Below are 21,825 nucleotides of genomic sequence, written 5' to 3'. Positions count from 1 at the left end.
TGAAGCAGATTTGAGTAATGATAAACTGTGAAACATTACATATTAAGATACAATGAAGTAGGAGCATGTTCATTTCTCTAAGTAATGTTGAGTCAGTACGAATAATGAATGATACAATACAACCAATCAAGTGAACAATTCAAACTATGATTATATTCGATTCAAGTAATGATTGATACATCATCAACCAATCATATGAATGTTTTCAGAGCATGCAATCAAGAATGATGATTGAGAAATCAATTTGAGCAACGATTGATACAACAAAGCATGCAATGAAGATAAATGTTTCATTATTGGGAATCTTTAATGTATATAGATTTAAACCGACCGACTTCCCAATGAAATAAACTGTATAACGTTTGAAATCGAAACTTGGAGCACGGTAAAAAAAATCTACATATCTGGTCAAACGTTAGCGCACATGCAATCAGGAGCAGGATAAGTGTATATGGATTGCTTCTCTTTCCTTAACCTGATCTGTCCTTGTCTATTTTTATGTCCAGTGAGAACAACCTTCCTGAATTCTGACCATTCCATGCTCTTATTGAGGAACAACTGACCTAACAGTACCATGTTTGGCTTTATAGTTTTCATGTTCAAGTATGCCCGATGTCCCACCTGATTATATGAAAAGAATTCACTTCCTTTTATCAGTGTGAACCTACAGATAGAACTTGTAACCATGTTTTGGCAATGTACTTTATATTGATTATGATGCTATTATATTGGTTTCAAGCTCATGCATATACGTTTGAATGGTGTATTGGGTTAAATTATAGAAAATGCCTTTGAACTTTGCTATTTGTTTAAAAAATACCTTTATTTTTTCAAAAATTGCAATATTGTCTTTGACCTTTTAAAAATGTTTCAAAACTAGCCTTGAAATAGAAGTCCTAAACGTCATATGAAAATTGGGATCATGTGGTGGTGATCTAGAAGAAAATATGGATTGTCATACCATTGAAAGTCATTGCCATAATATTCCAAGTCCCTGTTTCCATCCAACTTTCTAATGGATTTCTATTCCAATGATAATCTTGAAATGTTATGAGAACTTAAGGGTAATATTGCAACTTTAAAAAAAATGAGTTTTTCGAAACAAAAGCGGGGACATTTTTCAATAAAAAGCATAGCAAGAGCGAGAGTGAGAACCAAAGTTTGCACAACTCAACTAACAAATAGATGCGTGAGTGTCCAAAAGGTTTATAGTTCGAATCCTCCTACTTTCTATTGTAGAAGGAAAAAAAAAAAGAGGTTTGGCTCACCAGAGCATTGTGCATGTTTCCAGGCGAGGCAGAAATGAAGATGTCGCTGTACATGCTCACATAATAATCAACAGCAGCTGACAATGATGCTTTGCCTGCTACACCAGCACGTTCCAAGGGAGAGGTAAGGCTCTTCTTATCTTCCAGCAGCGGGAATACTTTGCGCAAAGTTGAGATCCTTGCTTCCCCACCATAAACCTGAAATAGACACGACCATTTCCGAAACCTTAGAGAACTCAGACTACTTAGAAGACGTTAAAAGAAGCTTTCTACCATACAATTATCAACTCCCCTAGATTCCCGTTGATAGATTACTTCCACATTCCTAGCAAAGAAAAAAATTGACCTCGTGTATAGCAAGGTAGACGCGTGTACTATTGCTAAACCCCAAAGCAGCTAGCAGCAATCCTATCTCTTCAGGAGTCAATGGGCAACGACCCTGATATCTCAACTCTTCATCAGTGAACTGTGAGTTAGGAACCCTTCCCTGCCAAATCACTTGACGATACTTTGCAAGAGCCAGTCTCTCAGCTTTGCCCCCACCAAACTCACAAGCTGAATGAGCAGCCATATCCTGCAAGGATGATTTGTAGAGATCATCACAATACTACTGGAATTGAGACAACTGTAAACCGCAAGACATTTTATTAGATAGAAAGGCCAAAAGTTAAAGCTAATCTAATTAAATAAACTTGGTCCTTGTTACATGAATATAGCATATTAATGGTCGTTGCAAATTGTAATGTAGCCATTAGACTGGATCCAGAACATAAAGCCTTACAGAAATTTCAGTATTTTCTCCCTGCATTAGGACTATTCCATATCATCCAAGATTACAATTTGAACCGTAAAAACTCCTAAGAGATGATAGCACTATGAATGGGCTGAAGTGAACAATGGAATCAATTCAAACTTCTGATATTGAAGGTTAATTTATAAAGTTTAATAATTGTTTTAAAAAAACCAGGGAAGGTACAGACCTTATCGAATCGGAGATGCAATACAACAAATTTCCCACGTTCCAGTTTTCTTGTCTCATCTGCTAGCAGATTCTCAGCTCCTTCTATTTCCTTTCGTTTTGAAGGGTAACGAAGGCGATTGACAATGGTATCTCCTAATTCAGTGATGCCACGAACAAAAGCTAATGCCTTGAAATTGACTTTACAACGCAGATGCTGAATCTCAGTAGGCAAGTCGTTGAAAGACAGACGATGAGAGAATGGAGCAACAGCAGCAATCCCATAGCTGTTACCACCAATTGCATTCCAACTCATTTATAAATGCTACACGATGTAGGATACTAAAGACAGAAGGCAGATTATGTGTGAAATACGCATGTTAAAATGGATTATCTTGGCAGGTACATGCGAGAACGTGATTTTGGCAAATAAGTGGGTTGGGTTCAAAATTTGTGACTAAGAAGAAAATATGTACGAGAGTTAGTTTTCCAATCAAACCACCACCGAACCGACCATTCAAATTGATCTCAACTGTCGAGTAAAAGTAGGGTGGTTCAATCAGTTTTATTCTTTACATCTTTTTTCTTCTGGGGGGGAGGAAATTTTCCCAAACCGACACCGACCGACCGATTTCGATTCGGTCTATCATGCTCACCTCTAGAGAGTAGTGAAATTATAAAAATACAGTAGTCAACATGTGAATTTCCTGAAAATCAAATATCCTGAATTATGGGCAGGACTTACCTCTTCAGTACGGGCAAGACATTTTCCAAGTACCAGTTTGCAGAAGCATGGGTGGGAGCTGTTTTAATTCTAGTATTGCGGATTCCAGTAGCATAGTATTCCCTTGTGCTCCAGGAGTATTCAGTAGGCAGTTCTTTGACTATTAATACATCATCACGCAGGACATCAATAAAGTGATCGACATCAAAAATTTCTCCAAATGAACTGGTCAGATAAAAAAAAAAATATTAGCAACTCTTTCCTGGACGACCCCCACCTCCCCTCCCCACCCCACCACCACCAAAAAAAAAAAAAAAAAAAAAAGGGATTACATTGTCAAGAGACACCACAATTAACTCATTCCTAGTACCTTGAATCCTTCCAAACAGCATTAACTTCAAGATGAGGTATGACCAATGTTGCATTCAGTATTCGGGCAACAGCAACTGCATCACAGATCTTTCACATGGGGTGGGGGGAGGGAGGCTAAGTTATTATGTAGCTAAAGAAGCCTGAAGGATAAAATGTCATTGAATTGGAATTGGTTTTACATTTCATCCATAGTTTGAAAGATGGCGATGATATTAACAATAAAGAACAACATTTACCTACCCCCATTCTTTGCTGATTCAATCCTCCATCTAAGAACACTTGAATGTAACCTTGAGGTTTTGTTGGTGATACTGCATGGTATCAGATGCGTGTATATGAGGAAGGACACGTCTAAAAAATGCAAAAGCAAAAAATTGTGAAGAAATTCCGCTCAAATATCAATGTGGTAAGCTAGAATAAGGAATACTAGAACTCGAAATTTGGCCTTCAAATCGTAGTACTCACATTCCGTTCTTGTAGGCTTCAGACAAGGTTTCCATCCTTGATTTGGCAATGGAGACCATATCTCTCTCTGGTCTTCTAATGTCTGAAATGCCATATACGGAACTCATTGTAAGAAACACCCTAAACAAAAAACTTCACTAAACTATTTAGCCTCCGCCTCATTTAATAACCATTTAGTCTTTAAAATCGTGCTTATTTCCTCACCATTGTTTGCCATGATTTTCATCTTTTTACTAAGGAAACATTTGGCGCGTAACTAAATTCAAAAAACAAAAACAAAATTTTGAAAAATATAGTCCCATTTGATATCCATTTGGTTTTAAAAAATTAAGCTTATAAATACTACTTCCGCCATAAATTTCTATGTTTTCTTGTCCACTTTCTTTTCATGTTTTCAAAAATTAAGCCAAGTCTTGAAAACTAAAAAGAATAGATTTAAAAAACTTGTTTGTATTTTTAGAATTTGACTATTAGTTTAAATGTTTCTTTAAGATAAATGAAAACATAATAGAGAAATTTGAAGTAAACAAGCATAAATTTCAATATTCAAAAAACTAAAAACAAAATTGTTATCAAATGGTACCTACCTTTATTTAGTTTTTAAAACTTGGCTTGAATTTTGAAAAACACCCCTAAAAAGTAGATATCAAAATAGAGGAACTCATAGGTATAAGTAGTTTTTATAAGCTTACTTTTTAGAAATAAAACGAGGTGTTTGGCCCAAAGAGTTGGAGTTGGAGAAGTGGAATTGTGAACTCCACTTCTTATTTGGTCCAAGGAGTTTGTGAATCCCACAACTTAAAAACGTCAATTTTGCTTTATTAACTACTTACACTATGAGTTCCACGACTTCAAAACTCCACTCTCGGTCCCATACACCCTCTAAATGATAATCAAACGAGCCTAAATATTTTAATTAAAAAAAATTGGAGATGGTTAAAAACTTAAAAGAAACAAGCAAATAAAGGATTGCTAACCGTGATATGATGCAAAGCACTTTCTAGCAAAATCGGGTGCCTTGGTCTTGGAGAAATCCACTCCTGTTATATCTAAGAACATCAAATATTTATATAAAATAACCGTCTGCAAAACTATCTCTGCCTCTATGGTTATCGGATACGTAAGAAGGGGGGGAAAAGAGGGAGATTTTGAAAAAATAAAGAAGAAAAGGAAAGCAAAAGAAAAGTTCGTAGAAACTGCTTTTCCAACCAAAAAAAATGAAGAGAATGCCTAGAAAGAAAGAGGATTAGAAATCAAAGGTTCTTTTACTTCATTTTAACTCTGCAATCAAAACAAATCAATATGAACATATTTTGCTAAACTCGGAAATCATAGAAAATCCCAGGTACAATTAGGGCAAGCAAGCAACGGATCTCATTATAAATTGCAGTTCAAAGACGAATCGTTGAGGAAACGTAGGGAAAAGGATAGGAGTGGATGAAGAACTTACAGAGAACAAGGAAGGCGAAGCGCGACCCAAGGGTTGGAAGAGATTGGGGAAAAAAAGAGGAAAGAGAAGAAGAAAAACAGCAGCAAGAGCTGCTCTGTGGGATTGGTTCCGATGACTGTAGTAGTGAAGCTCCATTGTTGGTTTTTTGGAGATCACAGCTTGGATTGGACACTGGATTTTGACGGTGAAGATGACTCGTAGTTAGGACTGAGAGGAGAGCCCAAAACAGTTTTTTCCGTTTTCTAATGCTGAAAAATTGACACCGCTAACCAATTTTGAGCCTCGAAATGAAAAATATTCCACTTTTTAAATACAATGTTAAATTGACTTTCTGAAGTTATGGATTTACTTTTTCCTTTTTTATATATTTTTTTTTCTTATTTTCTAGTTTTTTTTTCTTATCCTTGTGTTTTTCTTCTTTTTCTCTGACACAACCACAACTTCTCCAGCATGGTGATTCTACATAAACAACACCAGTGCAACTAAGAGAGCGAGAGAAACGAGCGTGAAACTACACAGAGAGTACAAGAGTGCAAGAGAACAAGAGAGCGGAGAGAGATATGTGAAGGAGGAAGGCGATGTGAGAGAAGAAAGAGATTGAGCGAGAAAGTGAGAGAGGTCATTCTGTGATTGAAGAAAAAAAACCTCATTTAAAAAAAAAAAAAAAAAAAAAACAAATCTAAGATTACTTAACCAATTTCCAAAAAAAATAAATTTGACTGACTAAATCTAAGATTTATTGAAAGTATAAAATTAAAATTTAACATTTAAACGTATGTGGACTGAGATTGAAGAAACTCCAAGGTACATAGACCAAAAAGGTGGTTTAATTAGAAAAACACGGTGACTTTATTAAAGTAATGATCTAGGTCTAGCCATTTTTTTTTTTCAAAATGCATTTGATTTCTCCTTATTTCTTAACTAGTGTTAAACATTTGAATACTTAGTAAAAATTCAACTAAAAAAAGATTAGGTCTCATTCAAGTATTGATTTGGTTTTTTATTTTTAAAAATTGTGTTCGTTTTCTCACAAATTCTCACTCATAGTTTTCATATTTCCTACGTAAACATTTGAATTCTTAGTCAATTAAAAAAAAAAAAAACTTAATTTTACTTTAATTTTGAGAACACTTCTAAAATGTAGACAACAAAATGTATAGACCAATAGATGGAAGTGATGTTTATAGGCTTAATTTCTAAAACAAAAAAACCAAAAATCAAATGATCACGAAATGGAGTTTCGTTTTTTAACTTTGTTAATGAACTTTCAAAATTACAAATTTAGCTCTTGATATTAGTATTTTTTTAAAAAAAAAAATCATTTTTTTGTTAAACACAAAAGTTGAGCTAAAATGTTTTAAATTTGTTAGTAACATGTTAGATACCGAATTAAAAATTCAAGAATCTATTAAATATAAAGTCGAAAGTTTAAATAATAAATAGACAACAAACTTGGGTTAAACTTGTAACTTAATCAAATTTGAATGTCATGTCATCATTTTTTAACGATGTTTTAATAAATAAGCGGAGTTTTAAAATCTAAAAAATATTATTACTATTTAAATTTTTAAAATGGGTTGTTTTCAAATATAGTAAAATGAGCCAAATTATTTACAAATATGGCAAATGTCAATGTCTATCACCGATAGATAGAGATGGTTTGTTATATTTGAAGATGTATCTGGTAGTTTTGTCATCTAAAATAATTATCTCTTTAAAATTTTACTTGTTTTTTCACATATTCTTCACAACGCTGTCATAGTTTTAAAATCTTGTTTTTCAATGTTTTTGAAATCAAAAGATTAGGCTTTAAAATTTTGGTTTTGTGGATTTCGATTAAGAATTAAAATATTTCGTTAAGAAATGCGAAAGCCGTTGAGAAAACAAACCTAAATTTCAAAAAAATAAAAACGAAAGACGAGCATGGAAGCGGATAACAAAGCAGAAAAACTAGTATATGCATAATTTTTAAAATCCAAATATTTATGAAACAAGCCCTTGATCTTTAAGTTATAGTATATACCAAATTAGTCTTCGTGCATTGAAGTCATGTTTGATAATCATCTCATTTTTTTTAAATTTTTTAAAATTAAACTTTATAAACATTAAATCCTCGTAATTTTGTATGTTTTGATATCCAATTTCTACTAATATTTTTTTAAAAATCAAGTCAAACAAAAAAATTTTAAAAAAAAAAAAGAACAGAAATTTTGTTTTGTTTTTAGAATAAAAATTGAGAAGAAACAAATAATAAAAAATGACAAATTGTCCCAACTAAATTATACCGAGTGAAAAAATTCTTCACTTTTATCAATCTTGTACTGTTACATCAACTTACTAGGCTCATTGTTTATAATGCCTTTGTGATTTATCTAAAATACTTATAATAAACCTTTCTAATCTCTTGGTCAATGCATTTGTGATTTATCTAAAATACTTATAATAAACCTTTCTAATCTCTTGGTCAAGAATACTAGCATAAAACTATGATCATAGTGGAAGAAAATATATACTTGTTTTTATGGAATAAGATTGTTTTCTTTCCTAGGGCAATAGCAATAGCAATAATATCAATGCTATTTACTAGAATCGCCACTGACAAATATGCTTCGACATTGGTAAAGAACTTCATCAGTAGAGCAAACAGTTTCAAGAAGCTTTGATTTTTTTCCAAAAAATAGAGGAAGCAAACAGCGTGTTGCTGGAGGTGGAGAGGAATTAAAAAACTAATCCTTGATATAACTAACATGAACATGGGTACATCAACCTTTACCCAAATGAATTTTCTATCGATATGAATAAGTTCATATGGAGCCATAACACTATTGACAGCATGGCAACCCAAACACTATTTCTGACATTATCATTTACAAATATAAAAGCAAAGAACACACCAACCAACCTTTTCATCTTATAACTCTGCATCATCTGACAAACCTTCTCTGACACCGTTGTGACTCGCTTCTTCGTGGTGCGGCAAATGCCTTGGTTTCTTTGCAGGGGGTTGCTCGTCTAAGTCCACCTTAGTAACCGAAGCAACCACCAGAGCATCATCATGCTCGACGTCTGTTTTGGTTGTTATATCTTCGTCCAGATGCGGCGATGTAAGGAGAGTCTCTTGACATATGGGATCATCAGAACCATTATTTTCTTCGTTAGTATCTTGAGAAAAGATAACGGCATCGACATCTTGCACCGTGGTAGCAGCAGAAGTAGGGCATTCTGCTACAGGTTCCAGGTTCTCCTTCTCGATCGATAGAGGCCTTTTTCTGTTCCTTTCTTCTTTGTTAGCAGGACTTGCTTCCCCAACATTGGAATGCTCAATGATTCCCACATCTTCCAAATCATCTGCTGGGGACGAGGTAATACCCCTGCCATGCTCTGGTTGAATAGACATGCATAAGTCAAAAGCAGCGTCAGATTCAAGGCCTCTTGATGAACACGGAAACCGACAAGCTTGAGATGTCATTGCATCAATTGGCTGCAAACCATCCTGTTCTGGAGGTAAGTACATGAAACGGTCTCCAGTTTCTGTATCTGCGTCCTCCTATTAGTAAGAAAAAAATTTATAGCATCAGAGCTGGCAATCATACTTACAATTGTTCTCTACTGGAAATTTTGGAAATGGTATCGTCTAGAACTAACGCACAGGAATTGCTTGAAGATGACAAGGAAATATTGTCTAACTTAATTGAAACTGAGAAAAACAAAAGAAGACAATACTTTTGTATCGGAGAAGACATCGAAAAGCAAACACTTAAAACCTAACCAATTAATTTTTTTTTGGAAAAAAAGAAAAAAAAAAAAAAACACCCTAGAGAACATATAAACTCTAAAGACAAAGCCAACACCATTGAGTAGACAAGGAAGAAGTCCTCTGAGACCAAAAGTGAAAGGATCAAACCACAAAACAAACTTCTAAACTGTTGCTTCCAAGCTTGCAATTACTAGGAAAAAAACGCAACTTCTTATGGGCAAAACAGCAAGGCTCAACATTCTTAACGTTGATATCAGCATGACTCATACATTATTGCCAAGCATATGAAAAAAAAATATATGTATATATATAAAAACGAAAAGATTGTGTCAATTTGCTTTCTTAATTGTTCTCAAAGATAAATATCAAAATCAACGAGCTCCTGCTTATCTGACATAAAATAATGCTCCCAGTTCTCTTAGATAATAAGAGAAGCAAACATACCTCCAGCACAGTACCATTTGAATCAAAATACGATGATGTTTGAGCAAAAGATTGATAGTGTCCAAGTAATGATCCATTAGAGGCACCCGGTTCGAATAATTCTCTGACAACCAAGCCAGAACCATCAATAAAGTGGTTGTGTCTACTCGAAGATTCAGATAATAGAGTAATTTCGATCCCATCAACAGCTTGTGAGCTTGACAAATTGTGATTGCATGCCACGGCTGGGCTTCCTCTTTCCGGAAGAAGCTCCAAACCAGTTTCATCCTCATTATTGGATGGAAATTTAGACAAGAGTTCATTACTGCAAGCAGCTGTGGACATTTCTTGAGATCGGTTTTCAAGGATTTCAAAAATTAATCTCTGTATTGAAGTTCGCTTGAGGTACGCCTCAGCAGGTAGGAACCAATCCACATTAAGCTGGGGAGATTCGTTAAAAATAAATCAAATTAGTCATGCCTAGTTTAAAAGATAAAAGCAAATTCAAGGAATTATATTACAATTCATTTTTGTGAACTCAAAAACTCTGTTAGACTACACTCACACATACAAAACGCAGAATATACTCCAGCTATTTTATGTTTCTGACAATCCTTTTTTTTTAAAAAAAAGAACAACAGTAATAAGTGTTCAAATTTATCTTCAAGTCTCAAACTGCGACACATGTCAATTGACCTACTTAGTACGAGTCATGTGAATTGTGAACATGTCGTGTCGAGTGATCTGAGAATCATTAATGCTTTCAATGAGAGTGAGATCAGAGATGGCACACATCGCATTTCACACCGCTAGTCCAATTAACAAAACAAAAGATCCCTCTCCTTTCTTCCCCAAGGAAAAGTAAAAGATCTTTTAGAAGGATGAAGGGTGAAAAGTAGATGTGGAACAAGGCTTCGAGGCTGATGCACAAACCAACTTGGGAAGGGACTTGAACGATGAGAAATGAAATGAACATGAGAACAAGAATTTTTTGGACAGCATCAATAAAGAAAATAAAAGGAAGAAAATTAAGCATTATAAATTAGAGATAAACCATAAGAAATTATGAACCTAATCCCATGCATCTTTTCTGTAACTCGCAAAATTGATTGAGAACACTCCATTTAAGAGGAGGCCTTTTCTTTTAGACCCTCCAATTTAGACTCATAGACCTTTCATGCCTAGGCCTTTAGGTTGTGATCTCTTTAGTTGATAATGAAGTTCTAATCTCTTTCGAAAAAAATTGAGGAAGTTATTTTGCTACTAGTATTCGTATTTTGCAAGGAAAACAATTTATTAGGCCGAAGTGGTTCACAAGAAAATTAGTTATACTTAACAATTACAAAAGTTGACATTCTCCAACAAAAACAAAGGGTGCAAAGCAGAAACTTACGAATTTTGAAAGCTTGGAGATCTTGAACGGGCTGAAATCAAGAGGAGCTTCTGCCAGAAAAAGTTCTAGATAATGGAGCAAAAATAATCCGCAATCAAATGAATTTTCCTGTTGCGGAAGCTGACATGAAACATGCAGGACATGTAAGACAGTCCCCCCAAAAAAAGGAAAGGTAAAGAGAGAATGAACGTAAGACAACAATATTAAACATCATGAGTTAGCAATAAAGGAACCAGTTCATTTGAGTTACAGTGGGCTCAAAGCAGGATTAGTGGCACTATGATTGGAGCTTAATCCCTCATTTCGAGATAGGGACAGAGTTCTGTGGCAGGCTAGTTTTTTTGCTGTGGTTACGGGAAATTTGAATTTGAGAGAAATAGTAAAATTTTTATGGAAGCTGAGAAATCTCGGAGGAGGTTTCAGAGGTTGCTAGTTTAGTTTTGTTTTCATGAGCATTTGTTATCCAACCTTTTTGTAATTATGAGCTTGGTTTTTTTTTTTTAGATTGAATTTTCTGTAGTTAGTGAGTGAACTCCTTTTTTGTGGGCTGCTTTGAATATCAATACAATGAAGTTAACAGCCAGAAAGTACCTCGAGTGTGAGAAACCGAAGGTTCTTAAATTTTGTAGAAATATCTTCAGGTGTCTCCTTGTTTCTCTCTTTCCATTCTTCCAGCAAATAACTGCCATATCATCACCGAGTCCCAGTGATTAAGGAACTTGCAAAAAAAAATTAAAATTAAAACTATAAATGCTGAGAAATTGGAAGGAATAATTGGAGGCGGCTCATTTTATAATCCATTACAAAAACAAAATGCTAAAAGTAGAAAGGGCGAAAGACAGAATCAGCAAATTACTACAAAATCTTTTCTATGAGATAGCAAGCTACATTCATCTGAAAAAGTGAAAAAGCAGGAGTGAGTACAAGGATAAGATGTCAACGAATAGGTTTATTGTGCTTGCTTTGGATGGAATATCCCTAAAAATGTTAGATCCTTTGTCATGGGCTCTCCATCGCAAGATTAACACATTGAACAAAGCATGAAAGTTACAGCTATTGCCTCGATTCAAACTTGAAGCCCAACTCAATGGTGTATTCTTGATAAAAAAATGAAATCAGATCTTCGAGACTCTACGCTAATTCCAAATTCCAAAGGCTACTTCATAAATTAATTTTGGAAAGAGAAGTTTGCCACTTGGGACATCTTGTTGAGATGGAATCTCCCTGATAAGGAAGTAAACAAATGGGCATTGATGCTTCAAGCCTTGCACAGCCTGAGACTCAGTCACGATCCAAAAATGGGTTTTTTTTCACTCAGCTCAGCCACTATTGCTCTTTCTAAGAATCATGAACTTCAACCTTGATCTGAGAATACAGTATTATGGGAAGCCAAACTCCCCAAAAAAGTTAAATTCCTACGGATCCTAATCCCTAATCCAAGGCAAGCTTAACACAAATGATATGCTTCAAAGGAGACTTTCAGATTTCTTCTATCTCCTCTGCTCGGTGAGTTCTTTGCAAATCAGACTCGGAAAGCCATACTACATTTTTGTTCGCTTCTCTATAGCTTATGATTGTTAGATTAATTTATTCTCTGTCTTTGGGTTGAGCTGGTGCTTTCCTAAGCCTTTAATCAACCAGCTTCTCATTGGTACCAATTTTAAGGGCCCTTCTAAAATTCTTTGGACTAATGCAGTTTGCTCAATACTGTGGCAAAACTGTGGCATGTCTGGACAGAAAGGAATCACAGAATTTTATAGGGGCCAGAGTCTATTACTGCTAGTTTATGGAACCTTATTTCCCTCCACGTGTCATCTTTGTGTTCTGTCAACATTTTTTAATTATGTTTTTGATTCACATCCTTGCCAAATGAGAGGCCGTCTTGCCACCCTATGGCTTCTTGGGGATATCACATTCCCCTTCTCTTGTATATGCCTCTTTGATCTATATATTTCACTTTTCTATAAAAAGATAATAATAATAATAATAATAAATAAATATTAAATACTCAGTTTCTTTTCATCCACACTCCAATACAATTTCATTACTAACACTGCTTCATAGGATTTTTCCTTTTCATTTGAATGGATGACCACGAAGAAGATGCTCTAGAGTCAAGCTTTTGGTTGAAAAAGGCTAAATTGTAATCTTGCAAAAGAGTAACACCACATTCCGGCCAGGATCAATGGAGGAAAAGGTGATCAAGGTTCTCCTCGCTTTACAGAGAGAAGAAACTTGGTGACATTTTTTTTTTTTTTTTTTTTTATATTCGTGAGTGTTCAGGCCAACTTACGCGTACCTCGACTAATCTCACAGGACAACCCCAGGCCAATATTCGTGAGTGTTCAAGCCAACTTATACATAAGATATTAACATTAGGTAGGTGGTCAATGGTCATCATGGATTGAACCTATGACCTCTTAGTCCATCATCAAGGGGATGTTCCCTTATTGAACATTAGGCCAACCCATGATGGTTTGGTGACAAAGTTCTACTATAATTTTTCCTCTTCAATAAAATTTTTTGCTTTATTAAACTAATAAGAGAGAACAAAAATCAAACATACGTAAACAAATTAAAACACTGCAATGCAAAGTCTCTCCTAATGCCTTTTGTAATGACAAATCGCCCCCCAATACAAAATTATACTAATTCCCCCCCCCCCCCCAACACACACACACTCTTACAACCTAGGAAAAGGCGTCCACTTCCTAACAAAGAGGTTACACAAATTGCAAAGATACAAAATTATATTACTACACTTGATCTTAGCCAAAAGGCCGAGAAAGGTATGATACAAAATTATATTACTAAAACAAAAGAATGGTTAAATTAAATTTTTTTAGTTCCTTAACTTTAAGATCCGTATCTATTTGGTCCTTAAACTTTTGAAATACAAATTTAGTTCCTAATCTTTCAAATTTTTTAACCTTCCTAAATCTACGAGACATGAAATTTAAAGTTTGGGGTTTCATTAAACATTTTCATATATAATAAATCCATTAATTTTTTTAAAATTTTGAATTTGTTAGGACCTATTAGAGACAAAATTGAAAGTTTAGAGACCTATGAAATTTAACAACCCCCCTAAAAATGATAATAATAGAACTTAAAAACAAAAGGCAAGAAAACAATTACTTAGCAGAAGATGAAAAGAGGTTGGTTGCAATATGCAAAAGAAGGCAGGTACTGAAAACACTTCTGAAGTTAGCATCAAACTTCTCAGTAAGGAAGAGACTAATTCTGTATTAGTAAATAAAAGTAAGATGCAATGTCAAACTAACCATGACAGAAAGATTCACCTTTTTTCGGATAGCTTAGATGCACTGTTCAAACTAATAAACTGAACTTCATAAAAACTATAAAAACAAAGGAACACCTTTGGATGAGATTTTTAAGACCTCCGTGACTTCCTTTAATAGAATCCATATGCAATATACACGGTACTTTCATGGACTTCATCAGGTTTTCATCTGAAACAAGACAGAAGTTATTACTGAAGGGAGACACATATTAGCCCAATCCCAAAGAATGAAGAACTTACCGCTACATCTAGCCACTTCACCAGGATGGCATATGACCATTAAGCTCCAGTGAAGGCTGTTATGATAAACATGTAAAGTTGAAAAAGATACCCACTTCAAGTGATGTTTAGCTTATGACACAAGGCAAAAATCTTTCCAGAAGAGAAAAACCTTACTTAAAGTTTATAGGGATGAAGATATAGTCCTTGTCAAATAAATCCACTTTCCGTGTCCATTTCCGAACACGTAGAAAGGCAGCTCTGCCATCCGATGCACTAGACGGATCTTTGTCAAGGTCTGCCAGCTTCCTAAAGAAAAAACTATTGAAGAAGTGAAATCTATGCTTCTCCTTGGGATCTATCTGGCTCTTCAAATACCTGCCAATCAATTCCATTTAGAAAGGGTGTGATCCAATATTTGCAATAAAAGTTTGTTAATATGAAGACCAGTCAGCCATGCAAAGTAATGGTGAAATTTGAGAATTATGGACCACAACTTTAAATGAGAAGCTGAAAATCCCAATAGGAGAATATACAGGGGGAACACCTCTGATAGTAACAGTATTCAATCATGATTACAACCAATCGCTATATAATTTGACTCACTGGATGTAAAAGTCAATGATTGTGTCATTGACAAATGTCTCTGGTTGTAGCAAGTCAACATCCCTCTTACTAATGGAAACGGCATCTGGATCTCCTTTGGGATAGACAACTTCTTCAAAAGGCTCATCAAAGCTGCAAACAGACTCATATAAATTGGAAGGGGAGGGAAAAAAAAGGTGGCCACCGCCAGATAATATACTGAAGTTCATGTATCGATCATCTAATAAAGAGAGCATACTTTACAATTACAAATAGAAGGTGAAACAAGGTTGATCCGCATGCATGACATTTCAAATCTCATAGCATAGTAAATATGAATCTTTTACTCAAAATTAACAAATGTAGTTTAAGAAGTATATACGAAGAAAATTACAAATAAACTAACCAAATGGTTTAAAACATGAAGACTACCTTTAAAAAGAAAAAAGTAAAAAATTCCACTCACTTGGGAAAATAATGTCTCTGCCCATCTAAATCATCATCGTCTGTTCCTATTCCCACACTACAAGACATAATAGAGGTAAACAATAAATCAATGAACAAGAAAGACCAATATATGCCAAAGGGAATCACAACAAAGTTCATAGGTGAATGCAACCAGTGCATGCATGTTATCTGAGTGACTTATTCTACAGAGAGCTGTCTCAACCATGAAATGAAGAATGTAAACCATAATACTTCTTTAGAATATGCCACATAAATTGGTGTCTTTACATAGTGTTTTAAAAAGCCCTCTCAGGCGTGCACCTAGGCTCAAGACTCAGGTCTAGTACCTCACCTTTTCAAGGCAAGCCTAACAAAATAAGGGCTTTTGTGAAGCCCCAAGACTCAAAGCCCTGGACCTTGGGACTTTTTCATTATTTTTAAAAATTATAATAATTAAGGTTTTTCCTTCTTTATTAACTAAAGAAATCAAAATTACTAAAAGCTTAAATGCAAAATTTCTTGTGTTTAGGGATCCTTTTTTTCCATATTTCCATTTCCACTATGCTTTCTCTTCTTAATGTAAGCACCTCAAAACCCACACTTTTTTCTGCACCTTGCGCCTTGAGCTTTAAAAACAGTCTTTATGTAATGCCAAATTTATAACTTCTATTTTTAAAAAACTACATATGAACAACAATATAATGACACGGAAAACGGATTACTTACTCGAGAGAAATATTCCAAATAGCCATGTATCTGGAATCCAAAGATCTGATTTTTTGTTGTTTCTCAGACCAATAAGAATCAACAAGAGCAATCTTCACTTCCTTAATGCCTGAATCAAGTTCATAGGCAGTACATATTTGTCAAACTAACGACAAGAAAGATTTTTATCACATTATTGAGAACACTGATGAAATGACACAGGAAAGAAACCAATGAGGATGTCTAGAAGAATATAAATGTTAGCCCATAGTTACCAAAGATTTACGTTGAAATACTATCAATTTTATGCAACTGAAATCTAATTCCAAAAACTCAATGTTGCAGAAGTTCACTGACCAGAAGTGTCACACACATTATCGCATTCACCAGCATCCTTCGATATAACATGGAGCTTGATCATCACATATTCAACCTGTATGCCAAAAGAAAACTGGAAAATCACAAAAGAACTCAAATATCATGAAATTTAGTTTCTAAAGACATAACCACTCACCCTTTGAAAGCACTGGCACTCAATATGAATGAGATCATCAACTCTCCATTCAAGGTTCAGGAACTCATTGCTTCCATAATCAGCAAAACCATTAATTTTGATTCCATTATGTGAAAAGGTTAACGAGGGACTGGCATAGTAAAAATCTCCGCAAACAATATAATCAGGATAAAGGACAACCTCCTCATTAAGATCATCCTATGCATTGAACGGAGGAAAGCTTCAGTACCCAAATGCATATATTCTGGACAATAAAATTTGATGACTACTATCTGCCTATGGAATTGATATAATAATAATAATCTTGAAAAAAAACAAAAAAATCATCCTAAGTTGTAAACAATTCTATTACCCACAAAACAATGTGAAATTAGACGTCTCAGAATTAAAATTACAAACATAACTTGATAGAAATTTCCAATATCAAAGAAGATGCATCATGTTTTACTATTTCATTTCTTTCTTCCTAACCTAACCTAACCAGTGCTTTTCCCTTCAAACGCTCTTTGAGAATAAGAGGAAACTATAGTCTCCTTCAATATTTAAAAAAAAAAAAAAAAAAAAAAAAAAAAAAAAAAAAAAAAAAAAAACTTGGCATGGACTGACAATGAAGAATCCGTAATAATACGAACAACGTGAACATCCGGACAACCTACACTTCTCATAGAAGTAGTTAGACTTCAAAAGTCCTGGATTCCCAGTAAAAAATAATGAAAAATAAGAAATAAGTTTCAGGAAAAATTTAAGACATAAGTGCGTGAAATTTTTCTCTGTCAGTTTAAATAGTCACAAGGAAGAAACTTACCTTTTCATTGTCAGATGAGCAATTATCTGAAGACTTCCCGTTCAACAAAACTGAAAATTGTCCAAAAAAATTATAGTCAGAAAAGGTAACAAAGATAGAATACGAGCTTGTTTCATGACAATAGTAATTAAGCATTGTTGTTTTAAGGTCAATCTATTTACTCGTCTAGAAAATATTTTTCCTTGTTCACTAATAAATTGACTAATTAAACTCATGTTTCTATAATCAATCGATCCCCCGATAGAATCAGGGGCAAACGCCTACAAAAAGATCATTTGGATTTAAGGAGTCACTTGGATTTATCCAAGGTTTGTTTGTTCCTTATCCCAAAAATCCTATTTCAAACGGATCTAAAACGATTTAGAATTAAGAAATAGGATTTGGTTTGTTTATATTTAAATATAAAAGATCTCTAATATATGTAACTTCTCATCATCCTTGGACTGGAAAAGGGTGACTCACGGACAATCGGTTCGATCTATTTCTTTATCTCCCCATGAATTGTATGCTTGTAACAATGGAGATAGAATTTTCTCAATTCTTATCAATTAGGCATATTGTGTCGATTCTTTTGAGTAATATATCTGGAAATCCCAATTAATTCCTTACTAACACTGTTTCGAACACAACAAGTACATTCCAAAATAACTGTTACTCGGGCTTGAGGACAGGTTTTATTCAGGGCAACTCTTGCACGTTATATGTGATGTAAGTTCTTGGAAACTTCTGTTTGCTGCAGGCCGTATACCAAGTCGATGGAAGATCTGTTGTCTAATTTTTCAAATTGAAGGGGGAAATTTAGGTTTTTTCAAATTCCTTTTTCTGGTTGAATGGGGCAATGGCCATCCGTTGAAAGATTTGAACAGGAAAAATAATAATAATAATAATATTTACAACTTCTTGTAATAGGAGGAAGGAGAGTGGCAAGGTATCAACCTTGGTGTCTACTAACAAAGCCATTAGAAATGTGCCCTTACTGTTCAAATCAGTTGATTGAAGAGTTTTTTCTTTTCCTTCTTCTTCCTTTTCTTTTCTTTTCTTTTCTTTTCTTTCTTAACATCAGTCCCCTTTCAAAATCTTTCTTATTGATGCATTTTACTCCCTTTCTGGGAAACAACAACCAAAACAATGTTGAAATAAACAAAACAAATAGAACATACCACCATCCTCTACAGTTTCTGAAGGAGGGCTCATTGGAGAACTCCCTTTCATGCTTCCATTAGGATTTGAAAGTGCATCAACTTGCTCCCTCTGTAAATTGTAAAAAAGTGTTAATTGAACATAACTGACACTCCTACATATCTAAAAAGAAAATAGTGTTCAGAATGCAGAAAGTAAAGTACTTCAGCAGTAAACTCAGGAAGAGTGCAATTTAAACCCAGTGTAGGACTTTGAGAGCTAGATCCAATTTTTCCAAGTTCAGAGCAAAGGCTTTGTGTCACATGATTATCTACTTGCATTAGCATATCTTGTGAATGGCATTTCACTTCTGTTTCTGTATTGGGATCCAATTGATATTTCTCTTCTTCCATGATTTGCTGCTCTTTAGTTGTGCCCGAAAGATTAAGTGAAATACCATTAGCACAACCATGATTGCATTCCTCCAAATCAACATCCATGTGTGGATTTTCAATCTCCTTCCCTTCAATAACAAATCCATTGGTCACGGTTAGTTTATCTTCATAAATTTATAAAATGGATGACCATCAACAAAGGAACTAATTTTGAAGTTAGCCAAAAAAGAAAAAAAGGGATTGCTGTTCTGCAGTACCATTGTTGAACGGATATTCATTAAAGAAATGGCACAAAAAGAAAGCAATTCTGAAATGATAACTTAGAGAACGACAACCCATAGAGTGAGAAATGAATAGCACAACAGCATGGATAAACATCACGATAGTTTATATTTGTTTTCAGATACAGAAAATATTCAAACATGTCCGGAAACTAATTATAATAGCAATCTTCACTAATTAATGATACCAGAGTGTAAAGACATTTGCCGTTCCATAAGTTTTTTTCTTTTTAGATGAAAGATGAGAAAATATCATTCCAGAAATCCTTTTCTCAGACGTGAATCTCCAAAGGGATCAAACTCATCTACCCCTTTTGACAGCGTACAAGTTAGCCGCAGAGTGGGGGGAAAATGCACTTTAATTCCCCATTGGAAGTAAGCGAGCAATTAGCGATAATTCCATGTAGTGAAACACCACAAACAGTTAACATGTGGCCAGAAATTGTAGTACAATTCACTGGACTACCATTCAATAGGTTTCAAATTCGTCTGTAGTTGGCCGAAAATCGACAACAAAGAACCGATTAACATTCTACGGACTACTCCATGATCTACCTAGGGCAAAAAACAAACGGAACGAATATAGCGATCAAATTTCACTTCGCATAACTCCAGAAAAAAACCCCCTAAATCATCTATACCAAAGAACCGATACTCTGTTTCCAATCAAAATTAAGGACTCATATCCAACTATCTGGTACTTACGCGTATAAATAACATAGCAAAAATGAAGTAATTTCAAGTTGAGGAAGACCTACCACATTCGAGAAATTCATACTTCAAAACAGCGTTAGATTCGACATTAGGGTTTTTGAATTTGCTGAGGCGCTTCTCGGAGATCAATTCAGGAAGCTCATCTTCTTCGGTGAAATCGAAGACTTCGAGACTTCTGACGGAGGCGTTCTTCATGACGAAGAGAGGGAGGAAGGGAAGATCGGTGAGTTGAAAACGAGTCAAAAGGGAGCTCAGTGTGTTGACATTCGTAAATCAGAGCGCAACCTCCGATGAACAGGGGAAGGCAAGGTTTAACTAAACGCAGATTTGTGACAAAGCTTTTTTGGCCCACTTGGGTTGAACCAATGACATGAATCAGCTGGATGCTCGTTCACGCCTTTGTTTGTTGATTTAATTTAAATGCACTTCTGCTTTGAGAAAGTTTATTACAACTTACTTACTCCTTAGGTTTAAATACTCTAAGAGTATAAAGGTACCGAAAATCGATCAAACGGATCGAAATACCGAATTAAGATCCGTCGGTTGAGACTAGAACTTGATTGATCTGTTTTTTATTTTCATATAAAAATTTTAGAAAATCAATCGACCGACCGATATATATATAAAATGTTTTTCTAAAATTATTTTTTCTAAAAAAATAAGTATAAAAAAGTAAGGTCATTACCATCAACCTAAGTCCAAGTCTATTGCCTTAGTATTGATTTTTTTTTTTTATGTTACCTAAATTCCAAACCCACGTCATAATTGATTTAAATTTTTCCTAAAAAATGATTAATTTAAATTTTAAAAAGTTGCAAATTATGTTAACCTAACAATAACACTTCATCTCATCTTTTATTTTCATTCACTTTGGCTTTTCTTATAAAAAACAAAACAAACAAAAAAGAAGACAAAATCGAACCAGCCGATCGTCAGTCGAATTTCATGCACTTTTTTTGTCAATTTTCTCCCAAAATCGACGCCAACTGACCAATAAACACTCATACTCCTTCATTATAGAATGAGTATAGTTTAACGATAATTAATAATTTTTTTATTAATTGATATGCACTTCTTTTTATATATGGAGGCAATTGCAAAGCTAAAAAAAAATAGTAAAATTAGGTCCATAGTCTACATATAAAGATTTTGCAAAAAAAAGGGCAAAATAACAAATTTAGATCAATTGAAATAGTCGAATGACCAATATATTCTCACTGTTAAAAATGCATGATTGTATTTGATTGTCATTTGATATCATCTGATTGGCAATGATACTAATTGCTATCTAATTGTTATCTGATTACTATCTGATTGTTATTTGATATTGATTGTAATTTGATTGCTATTGTATACTGAAGCCAATGATATTGATTTACTATCTGATTGTTGTTAAATTGATATTTGATATTGATTGTTATCTAATCTTCACTGATACTAATTGCTATAATTGTCGTCTGGTTTTAATCAAATACTAATTACCAATGATATTGATTTCTATTTGATTCTTGACTGTTTGCTGCTTGATTATTATCTGATTATTGTTTGACGATGATTATTAATGATACCGATTGTTATCTGATTACTATTTGATATCAATTGTTAATGATACATATTGCTATTTGATATTGATTGTTATCTAATTATTATCTCATTGTTATCTTATACTGATTGCTAACAAGAATGATTTACCATCTACTCGTTGCCCTAATTATTATTTGATATTACTTGTATATGATTGCTAATGATATTGATTGCTATCTAATTGTTATTTGATTAATTATTGTTGGGTTGTATATCCTAAAACTCGCAATTTGTAAAATTAAACATATTCTATTTGCAATAAAGATGTTATTAAGGTTTATTCAATAAAATTGTTATAAAATATGTAATTTGCAGTTGTAAAAATTAAATCCAATAAACTAAC

The 21,825-nt window shown here is 34.1% G+C and overlaps 2 protein-coding genes and 1 pseudogene across 2 annotated transcripts; all 3 read right to left on the bottom strand.

Moving 5' to 3' along the window:
- Positions 1–271: 271 nt before the first annotated feature.
- Positions 272–5,695, bottom strand: LOC120076908 (O-fucosyltransferase 31-like). Its single transcript, XM_039030870.1, has 10 exons — positions 5,238–5,695; positions 4,765–4,827; positions 3,788–3,869; positions 3,563–3,633; positions 3,321–3,409; positions 2,972–3,175; positions 2,249–2,513; positions 1,615–1,842; positions 1,269–1,466; positions 272–621 (listed from the first exon to the last, which is right to left on the bottom strand). The coding sequence occupies exons 1-10, from the start codon at positions 5,370–5,372 to the stop codon at positions 409–411; spliced, it is 1,548 nt and encodes a 515-aa protein (XP_038886798.1). The 5' UTR covers positions 5,373–5,695; the 3' UTR covers positions 272–408.
- Positions 5,696–7,945: 2,250 nt separating this feature from the next.
- Positions 7,946–20,293, bottom strand: LOC120076906 (probable ubiquitin-like-specific protease 2B). Its single transcript, XM_039030868.1, has 16 exons — positions 19,943–20,293; positions 18,733–19,031; positions 18,550–18,640; positions 17,390–17,439; positions 16,585–16,782; positions 16,428–16,503; positions 16,092–16,200; positions 15,385–15,441; positions 14,940–15,071; positions 14,511–14,711; positions 14,355–14,410; positions 14,190–14,283; positions 11,402–11,492; positions 10,811–10,930; positions 9,439–9,858; positions 7,946–8,784 (listed from the first exon to the last, which is right to left on the bottom strand). The coding sequence occupies exons 1-16, from the start codon at positions 20,091–20,093 to the stop codon at positions 8,149–8,151; spliced, it is 2,781 nt and encodes a 926-aa protein (XP_038886796.1). The 5' UTR covers positions 20,094–20,293; the 3' UTR covers positions 7,946–8,148.
- On the bottom strand, positions 13,528–13,603 carry LOC120076937 (annotated as a pseudogene).
- Positions 20,294–21,825: the final 1,532 nt, after the last annotated feature.

Source organism: Benincasa hispida, chromosome 4, assembly GCF_009727055.1.
Source record: "Benincasa hispida cultivar B227 chromosome 4, ASM972705v1, whole genome shotgun sequence".
NCBI classification, from domain to species: domain Eukaryota; kingdom Viridiplantae; phylum Streptophyta; class Magnoliopsida; order Cucurbitales; family Cucurbitaceae; genus Benincasa; species Benincasa hispida.
Note: the sequence above shows the minus strand (reverse complement) of the source record. Positions and strands in the feature narration are given on the sequence as shown.

Coding starts and splice junctions, on each gene's coding strand:
- LOC120076906 (XM_039030868.1), bottom strand. CDS start 20,093: ATGAAGAACGCCTCCGTCAGAAGTCTCGAAGTCTTCGATTTCACCGAA. Junction 17,440..18,549: donor AGAAACTGTAGAGGATGGTG/GTATGTTCTATT, acceptor GACAATTTTCAG/TTTTGTTGAACGGGAAGTCT. Junction 14,411..14,510: donor TTCATCCCTATAAACTTTAA/GTAAGGTTTTTC, acceptor TTATCATAACAG/CCTTCACTGGAGCTTAATGG.
- LOC120076908 (XM_039030870.1), bottom strand. CDS start 5,372: ATGGAGCTTCACTACTACAGTCATCGGAACCAATCCCACAGAGCAGCT. Junction 3,634..3,787: donor GAAGCCTACAAGAACGGAAT/GTGAGTACTACG, acceptor GATACCATGCAG/TATCACCAACAAAACCTCAA. Junction 3,410..3,562: donor TGAATCAGCAAAGAATGGGG/GTAGGTAAATGT, acceptor CCCATGTGAAAG/ATCTGTGATGCAGTTGCTGT.